Source organism: Nymphaea colorata, unplaced genomic scaffold, assembly GCF_008831285.2.
Source record: "Nymphaea colorata isolate Beijing-Zhang1983 unplaced genomic scaffold, ASM883128v2 scaffold0290, whole genome shotgun sequence".
NCBI lineage: Eukaryota > Viridiplantae > Streptophyta > Magnoliopsida > Nymphaeales > Nymphaeaceae > Nymphaea > Nymphaea colorata.
The window spans coordinates 41762-51843 of record NW_022204796.1 but is presented as its reverse complement, the minus strand read 5'-3'; the positions used below and the strand labels follow the sequence as shown (position 1 = coordinate 51843).

General features: G+C 47.8%; 1 protein-coding gene across 1 annotated transcript; it reads left to right on the top strand.

The window, feature by feature from the left end:
- The first annotated feature begins 4963 nt into the window (after window positions 1-4963).
- On the top strand, window positions 4964-7125 carry LOC116244744 (eukaryotic translation initiation factor 5B-like). Its single transcript, XM_031616633.1, is given in 3 exon segments — window positions 4964-5786; window positions 5788-6577; window positions 6580-7125. Coding segments are annotated over 3 exon segments (1881 nt in total). The 5' UTR covers window positions 4964-5241.
- The last annotated feature ends 2957 nt before the right edge of the window (window positions 7126-10082 follow it).

The window sequence follows — 10082 nt, the reverse complement described above, 5'->3', positions numbered from 1 at the left end:
CCCAACCCCAACCCCAACCCCAACCCCAACCCCAACCCCAACCCCAACCCCAACCCCAACCCCAACCCCAACCCCAACCCCAACCCCAACCCCAACCCCAACCCCAACCCCAATCCAGCATGAATAACTACGCCCTATGTTCCATTTTTATGATATGGGTAGTATTTTATTGGTTTATTGGTTGGATAGTTGAACAAATTAACTTAATTTTATTGTACGATGAGGGAGGCGGACTCAGCCAAGCCGCAAAGCATGAACTCCACGCACCACATGAGCTGCAACCACTCCTACGCCACCCACTTCTCCCCCGAGGGCAGGGCAGGCTCAGCAGTCCTGCCCAACTACGCGCACCTCCCGCTCCCCAAGGAACAGCCCCGCTGGAACCAGTCCTCAGCCACCTGGAGACACACCGCACATAAATATAGCTTCTCACGCGGAGAAAGGTTTAGGGAAAATTCACTTTCGCATTCCGATATACTCGAACCCAACCTACCATCCACCTCAATACCAAGAGCTGCACATTCGGCAAGGGGACTCGGAAGCCGATTTCTGAGGTGGTGCTAAGGAACGCAAAAGAGAAGCCAGCTCCCGATCGTTACAACATGTAGGTGACCGACTAGCAACCGCGTCGCAAGCAGAGGGGGAAGAGCTTCGGCCTCGGCTGGAAGGCCTACGAGCGCAATTTCATCAAGCACCGCTCCGACGCCTACGCCGAGTTCCACTCCGAACACAACCCGCCAGCCAAGTACGAGGTTAGGGAAGTCCCAGGCGGGGATAAATTGAAGTTCACCGCCTACGGCAGACTCAAGATGTACTCCTAGAAGATGGCGGATAGCAAGAACTGGGTGCCTGGGCCCTACCACAGGGTCAACGATCGCCACCTCTACGGCATGCTCGGCCTCAACGACCGCAATTTCGCCTTCGGGGAAAGGATCGACCTGGCAAAGCCAGCCAACGATAACCCCGAAGCCATTTACAATATCCCCGGCTTCTGCGAACGGTTCGACAACTTGAAGAAGAAGCGGGAGAGGTCTCCTGCCAAGAAGTGATGGATGGCATGTTTATATTCAAATGCATGGCGTAGTGAAGGAATAAATATAATGATCATTGGGGACGCTTTCGCTTTGCTTTTCGCTTGTTGGAGGACTCTCCAGCATAAATGGCCAGGGATATACCGCAGAAGAGTAATATTACTACAATAATTGCCCACTTTAATGGTATTTTCTTCGCCAAAGCCTTCAACTTCCCATCCTGTTCTCCTAGAGCTTGCCCATTCCTGATATATATGAATTCTCCTCCTGGATTTGCGATGAGCCAGCCTCGCTCAGCTTCTCCGCAGTCTGCGCCCTCCTAAACTGGTCCCTCACCTCCAACCTATTCAATTTGTGGTGGGATTCGTACGGGAGAGTTTTGAACTTATTCAACGGTTAATGTGGCTAGTTTCTATGAGTTTCGATGACGAGGTCGAGGGTGCGATCCTTGCGCATAGCCAGCCTGTTGCCGTTGCTGCTGCTACGATCGGGGTGGTATGAGCTGGAGCCCTCGTGACTCTGCTCGATGATATCACTCAGGAGTGAGAATTTCTTCATGGGAATAAGCTAGTTGCTGTAATACTGGCCGTAATCCTCGCTTTAATCTTTGGCAGGAATGCCAGCAGTAAAGGGCAAGTCCTGCCGATTCGCGTCTATCTACTACCCGTGGGGATCCACGATCTTGACTGTAGCGTTGAACGTGTCTTCGTCGTTGTTGTTGCTTGATTTAGCGGCTAGGGGTGTGATTATTCAATGGGATTTATCCGTAGTTTATCTATGCCTCTATCGATTATTTCGTGTTTATTGCGTCCTCCTCCTTCAAGTTAGAACGCGTCCGGTAGGGTGAGGATTAAAGCTAAATAACATTGGGCGTGATTTTCGATTTATTCTCTGCGTGATAGGTCCTGACCTAATCGTTCCTGCCTCTCCTCATGGCGTTCATCTGCTCCTCCTCGTCCATCCGTTCGCTCTCCAAGTCAAGAGTATTCTTGATTTCGAGTTGAAACTCAATCTGGTATTCCTGGTTGCTGAATACGCATTTCTGGACCGACCTGCAGCTCTTCATCTCTCTCCTCGCCCTTCCCCACAGCTCCAAGACTATTCTCTTGGTCACGTTCTTCTCTCTGAAGGAAGTTTGGATCTCTCTTTCCTTCTATAGAAGCTAAACCTGGTACAGCTTGATGGTGCGCTAGATATTGAACGAGGCGGAGTCTTCGAAGTTTTATTCGTTGGTCTCGAGGTCGATCGAGTAGAGAGTCCAACTGTAGCAGCTGTGCGCCAGGTTGTTTATGCGGAATACTGTGGGCTGGGCCTGTCTGAAGCGGTAGAAGGGCTATTTGAGGACCACGCCCTCTGGGGATTAAAATTTGCCGATTATCTGCATGCCTAAATGGAGAAACCGGTACCCTTCTAGAGGTACAGTGCAAATGCCTTGCATGTACGTGGCAGAGTGATACTTTTGGGAAAGACCTATATCCGAAAGTCCTCGATGCCGTTGTCCATGCCGACGATCTTGCGTATGCTCATGCCGAAAAGATTATAAAGGGAAATGGGCAATATAAGCTAAGATCTGCTGAAGGAGAGGGGGAAAAATATGGGAAAAGATAGGAGAAGGGAAGGATGGGGATTTTTATGGATGCTATATTTTGGCAGCCGATTTAATCATATTGGGCATGCAATAATTTTGATTATAATTGATAAATGGATGCATGGACGAAATGGATAAGGATTTTTTGGAGAATTCGCGTGGTAGGTTTATTGCAAAACTTTCTATTATGCTTGAAATGTGAGAAACATCATTTTCTGCTAAAAATGGTGATAAAGTTACCACTAGCTTTATAGTCTAAACTGATCATCATTTTTTATCATCAATCCCATCCATTCGTTCCCATTCCATCTAAAAACCAACAAAAAATCTCATATTAATCATCCAAGCATCCCGCATCCACCATAGCTATTCCCTTCTATATCTCTGATATTATAATATTAAATTCTTACAGATCGTTAATGCTATCGTCATAGGCCGACTCCACGCCCGAATAGCTAGCCAAATAATACGAGCAACTATGCCCACAGGTCAAAATCTACAACCGCAATTTCTACATACGCAGGTCAGAGCATGAAAAACTCCTAGAGGAAAGAGAAAGGGAAATCGCAGAACTAGCCTCCAAACCCAAAGTCAACCTAGAATCCTATAATATACTCGTGCAGAGATTGGAAAAATAATTAGGAGAACTGCTGAAAGAGTACGCGGAAGATGGAGAAGTGGATTATCAAGGGTTCAATTAGATCGTAATGAGGATGGGCCGGTTCGACAATAACAATCCAGCTCTAAAGAGAAAATTAGAGTAAATCCTCACCCAATTGTGGCTGGTCCTTGTTGAGTACGATCTGTAACGCAACTCCATCGACCCTGAAGAAGTCTAGTCCCTCCTGTCTATGCTCTTCTGCCCACACCCTCTCAGACAGTCAGAAATAGTGGAACTTCTCAACTATAAATATCCCGACCTGGAGGGGAAGAGACTCAAATACGTGGAGGAGTACCCATAGACTGAAGATGAGTCGTTGACCTTGCAGGAAATAGTCTAATTCTGGCTGAGGATAAGACACAAATACTATACCCCCTTCGCTGCCCCCCGGAAACAGCCAGCAGCGAAATAGGAAGGCAATTTCCGCTTCCAGCCCCAGATAAACACTCGCAGCAAGTAGATTGCAGGAAAATCTCTGCAAAAATACTTGAGCACGAATAGAATCGACAACCTCAGAGACTCCAAACTGAATGAACTTTCAGGATACATCTCCTCAGGGGGCAAGGAATTGTCATACCATTAGATACTGTATAGACGGGGACTCGAGAAAGAGCAATTGATGAAGACAAGTCGATAGCAAGTATAGCCTCAGAAGGAAAAGACGCTTTCCGTGGAGTAGGCAAAACGATTAGTAAACAATCTTTACTTCACCAAGGAGAAAAGGGAGGATGTGGATCACGAGAAGCTAAAATAAGAAGAAGAGCTCAAGCTTTGCACGTTCAAACCGGAAATCATCGCAAATTATCACAAAAAAATCCCAAATCCAAATATCAAGAACTACGAAAAATAAATATAGAGGCTGTAGAAGGGCAGAAGAGAGAAGCAAAAGAAAAAATAGGCCCTATAGAACCTCGGAAGAGTCAAGAACAAGAATTGCGCTCCTCCCTCCTTCATCTAGCGCGAAAAACCGAGACTAATCCTGTAGATAAAGGTGGGCGAGAAGGTGGAGGAGCTTAGACTGAAGGGCGACGAGGAGCCTAGGCTGGTGGCTAAAAAATTCGTGAGGATGCACGGCTTGGGAGAGTAAATGCAGGAGGTATTGGAATCCATCATCCAGGAGCAACTGAAGGCACTATGATCATACTTAATTTATATCATACTTACACTTGCCCAACCCATCATAGCATAACCGTCTTATAACCAAACAATCAAACACCATACCGATCATTACAATCTCTCAACAAAGGTCCATCTATCCAACCAGCCCACCTACCACCGGTATTGATTACCAAATCCCTTCGATTTCTATCGACTCTTCCGGTATATAATCCTAATCAAAGAATTCGATCGTAATATTATATTCTCATCAACATTCAATGAGCAAAGAGGAGGAGAAGATAGCCAAGCAGGAATCCGACGAGGAGGACAACGACCCCGCCACCAAGGGACTCACTAAGGGCCAGAAGAAAAAACTAAAGGAAAAGAAGAAGAAAGAGGAAGAAGCAGCCAAACTCAAAGCTGAACTGGAAGCCAAGGGATAGTCCAAGACCGAAGAACCAGAAGCCAAGAAAGAAGAAACGAAGGGAAAAGGAAAGGACAAGAAAGGAGCAGCACCCAAAATGAACGCTGCTGCTCTGCTAGCCAAGAAGAAACAAGAAGAACAGCAAAAATTTGAAGAAGAACAGTAACGGCTCCGTCTGGAATTCGAAAGAGAGCAAGAACGCATCAGACTGGAAGAGTAATAACGAAAAAGAAAGGAAGAAGAGGAAAAACAACGCAAAGCCGAAGAGGCAAAGAACGAAATAAAAAGATTGAAGAAATTGGGCATTTACGTCAAGAAGAAAGACCAGGAGAAACTGGAAAGACAGAGACAGCAATTGTAACAAAACAAGCAACAGGCCGAAAAGTAGCAGAAAGAGGAAGACGAAGGCGAGGAACCAACCGAAGAGGAAATACAACAGATGATCGAACACAAGCAGAAGAAGGAAAAAGAGGAGTCGAAATTGCTGAGAAACGATCACGCCTTCTTCGTGAGGAAGCCAGGAGAGTTCAGAAGTCCTGTCTGCTGCATTCTGGGCCATGTGGACACAGGCAAGACCACCCTCCTCGACAAGATCAGGCACACCAACGTCCAGGAGGGCGAGGCCGGCGGAATCACCCAGCAGATCGGCGCCACCTTCTTCCCCCAGGAAAAACTCATCGAGGAGGTCAACAAGTGCAAGAGCTTCTACGAGGTCGACGTCAACGTGCCGGGACTGCTGATCATCGACACCCCAGGCCACGAGAGCTTCAGCAATTTGAGATCGAGAGGGTCCAGTCTCTGCGATATCGCCATCTTGGTCATCGATTTGCAGCATGGCCTAGAGAACCAAACCTTGGAATCGCTGGAGTTGCTTTCCAAAAGGAACACTCCATTCGTGGTTGCGCTCAACAAGATCGATAGGTCATACGACTGGAAGGCAAACAAGGACGGATCATCCTATCTTACTCTCAAGCAGCAATCAAGGAGGCCTGCATGACTACGACGACAAGTTCAGAAAGATCATCCTCTAGCTAAACACCAAGGGATACAATGCCGCCCTCTACTGGTAGAACGAGGACCCTTCATAATACATCAGTCTAGTTCCAACATCAGGCATCACGGGCGAGGGCATTCCGGATCTGCTTTCAGTGATCGTCAAATACTCCACCACTCTTCCCAACATCAGCAAGAGGATAAAGGTGAAAGAGAACGTCTTCAGGTGCACAGTGATGGAGGTGAAGATGATCGAAGGACACGGAACCACCATCGATTGCATGCTCGTCGATGGAAAGATCAAAAAAGATGACCAGATTGTACTGCTCGGCTTTGAAGGACCCATCGTGACCAAAGTCAAAGCTCTACTGACGCCGCATCCCATGAAGGAAATGAGAATCAAGGATTAGTACATGCATCATAGGGAACTTTGGGGCGCTAATGGTGTCAAAATCTCAGCTCCAGGCCTCGATAACGCAGTAGCAGGCACTCCTCTCATCGTCGCCAACACAGAAGATGAAGTCAATGACGCCAAAGCCATCGTTCTCAACGAGTTCTAAAACGTAAAGAAGAAAATCAAGCTGGAAAACCTTGGAGTCGGTGTGGCTGCATCCACCCTGGGCTCTCTGGAAGCCCTGCTTGAATACCTAGCAAAGGAAAAAGTTCCAGTTTCCTACGTGACAGTCGGTCCAGTCTCCAAGGAAGATGTAATGAAAGCCATGAAGTCAATGCTTTCCTAGATCCCCGAACGAAGGAAAAAAGAGTAAGAGTAAATCGATATAGGTATGGCTGCTTGTTGGTCTTCGACGTGAAGGTGCTGCAGGACGCTCAGAAATACGCATAGGAAAACGATATCAAGGTCTTCACCGCCAATATCATCTACCATCTCACCGATTTCTTCACGAAGTACGTGAATGAGGTCAGAGAGGAACGCAAGATCAAGGAAGGAAAAGAAGCTGTCTTCCCCTGCGTACTCAAGTGCGTCCAAATCTTCAGAAAGAACGATCCCATCGTCATCGGAGTAGACGTCGAGAACGGAGTCCTGAAAATCGGCACTCCTTTGGTGGTCTATCGCGAGAGGGACCCCAAGGACAAGAATAGCCAAGTCGACCGGGTCAAGATCGGCGTGGTTGAATCCATCGAGCACAACCACAAGAAGCTGAAGGAGGCGAGGAAGACAACCGGCAGCGTTGCCATTTCAATCGGAGGAGACCCCACCATGCAGGCCGGCAAGCAGTTCTAAGTCGGCGCCAAACTGGTCTCGCTAATCTCCAGACGGTCAATCGACTGTCTCAAGGAGCATTACCGGGAGGAGGTGACCAAGGACTAGTGGCAACTGGTCATCGAATTGAAGAAGTATTTCGGAATCGGATGATGGATCGCTAAATCATTTAAACCCCTATTGACTCACCCACACACCAAGACTATATCTATCTATGTAGTTTATAATAATTCTTGAAGCTAACACCCCACCCACACCCCCATGCAGGAAGCAACCATCGATGATAAAGTTCTCATCACTATATACGAATCCAAATCAGCAGTCCCTCTCATGAAAAGCGGAGAGAAAAGGTATGCCCCTTACGATCTAGCTTCTACGTGCCTCTAGAGGCAAACGTACACTATCTTCGCACCTTCATCACAGGAAAATACTCCAGTTCCAAAGACTCCATCTTCCTCTTCGCCTACGGAAACATACTCAACAACCACGAGACCATGCGCGCACTCAGGGACCGCTTCCAGAGCAAGATGAGGGAGAGCAAAGGGATAGAAATACAGATCGCCGCCATGGCCAGTTTTTGATGATAATCCGAGTGTTTTGCAATAATCATATGGGATATCAGAGGGAGTACTTGCCCGGCGCCATACCCATGTGCATGCTCTCGTAGGCAGTCTCCTCGAGGACTTGCTTGATCTGCTTGTATGCCTCGGTCACGTAGTATTTGTTCTCTCCTTGGATGTGCAGGTACAGCTTGCGGCAGCCCACTTGCGCCTTTTTTCCAGGCTCCACAAAGACCCCTCGCAGAGAAATGGAGCAATTGGTCTGGTTCTGTATCCCGTGCAGGAATTGCTGGTTGCATGCCTTCTGCCTTGCGCCGAGAGGGTAGTCATTGATCTAGAAATCGTAGGAGAAGTAGTCGGAACCTTACCCGCCCTGCTTGGTCTGGAAGGAATTGATGAGTTGGCAACTTGCTACACCCCGTCTCCGACGGTATTGACCACCTTGTACTTGGTTACTGATTCCCGCATGGAGCCCACAGCGATATCTAGCAATTTCTCTGTGGTGATTGCTGAGCCATTCTTGATTGCTTCGCTGACCGCCTTGACTGCTTCGTTGAGGAGCTTGTTCTTTATCTATGGGTTCTTGATGGCTTAGGCTATCCTCTCCTGGTGGTTCCTGCCTCTCAAGTCCTCCTCCTTCTTCTTCTTGAGCTAAATATCGTCATCGTCGCTGTCATCGAATCCCAACCCCTAAGATTTCATCTGCTTCTTGATCATGTCCTTCAGCTGGCCCACCTTCTCCTCCTCGTCCTCGTCGAACTTGAATCCGCTTCCCATGATGTTCCTGTTCCTGATCTTCCTCGCCTATCCCTTCTTCACCTTCGATAGGTAGCTTTGACTAGCTTTATCAGTCCTCAGGAGGATGGATCTCTGCCATCTCCAGAGCCTTTAGCAGGTCGATTGAGTATTGTTCCTCCTGAGGAGTGATGAAGTGATAGCCGTTCCTTTGTTTCCGCCCCTGCCTGTTCTTCCGATTCTGTGGATGTAGTCCTCAGGTGATTGGGACATTTGAAATTGATGACAGCACAATGGATCTGATGTCTAGCCCTCTAGCGCATACCTGGTGGCGATCATGATGGTCTGCACTCCTTTCTTGAAGTCATATATGGTGAATTCTCTATCATCCGGGTCCATAGCGCCATGCAGCAGAAGAGAGTGATAACCGTGCTTCAGAAGCTCCTGGAAAGGAAATCACCCTCTGTCTGCTTGTCGATGAAGATCAGTATGCTTCCCTTTTCATGCCAGTGGCCCAAGATCTACAGCAATCTCCACAGTTTTGATGTCTATTCCCTCACCTCAACTATCTGCTCCACGTTGGCACAGGCTTGTCCACGACTTCCGACGATAATCTCTACCGGTTTGTTCAAGATCTTGCGAGCCAGCATTTCCACGTTCTTGGGGAAGGTGGCAGAGAAGAGGGCTATCTGTCTTACCGGCCTCACGTTGTCGATGATCCTCGTGATCTGCGGTTAGAAGCCGAGGTCGAACATGCGGTCGGCTTCGTCGATCACCATGAAGGTGACTCGCTTCAGGTTTGTCACCTTGCCCTTGTTGAGCGTCAGGATGTCGATCATCCTCCCAGGCGTGCATACCACCAGCTCAGCTCCTTCCCTGAAATCTGACAGCTGGTTCTGCACCGATTGCCCTCCGTATACTGCAATCACCCTTATCCCGAGAGGCTTGCAGAAGGTTTTAGCCTATAGGTAGACTTGTCTTGCCAACTATCTTGTTGGAGTCATTATGATTGAGATTGGTCCTTCTCCTTCCTCCACTCTTCTCTGGTCTTGGATGTGCTTGATGACGGAAGAAGGTATGCTAAGTCTTTCCTGAGCCTGTTTCCGCAATACCGATGACATCGCGACCGGAGAGAAGCATGGGCATTGATTGAGCCTGGATGGGGAAAGGTTTCTTGTATTATCTCTTCTCGATAATGGACAGACCTTATCGCTGTAGCCACAGTGATACCAGTTGAAGACAGGATTGAGCACATCCTTGCCTCTCACCTTGATATCTCCAGCTTATTTCCTATACTTTTGGACATCCTTCGGATTGTAGTTCTTCACCTCTTCAGCCTACCTGTAGAGGTTGAACCTCACCTCCTCATATACGATCTTGGTGTGGTCCACCTGTCCAAGTTATTTCCTTTCCGCCAGTTTCCTTTGCTTTGCGAAGAAGTCAAGCTAAGGTTATTTTTCTTGTTCGAACTATTCCATGGCTTCCTTGTTTTATTCGTTATTCTACATGAGCATCCCCCGTTCGTCGTTGATGTTGTTGGCCTTGGTCTCTTCCAGCTTGTGAATGGCTGAGAAAAAGTTCTTCCTGATCTCTTCGCCTTTTCATCGTCCTCGTCTTCGGCTGGACTGGCTCGGGATGTCGTCTATATAAATGGAGGCAATACTAGTCACGATGTCTTCGAAGATATGATGTTGCCTTTGGTTTGAGAGCGAGCTCCATTTGGGGTGCTGCCTGCCTTCGATTTCCATCATGAATTGATCCAGCGGATCG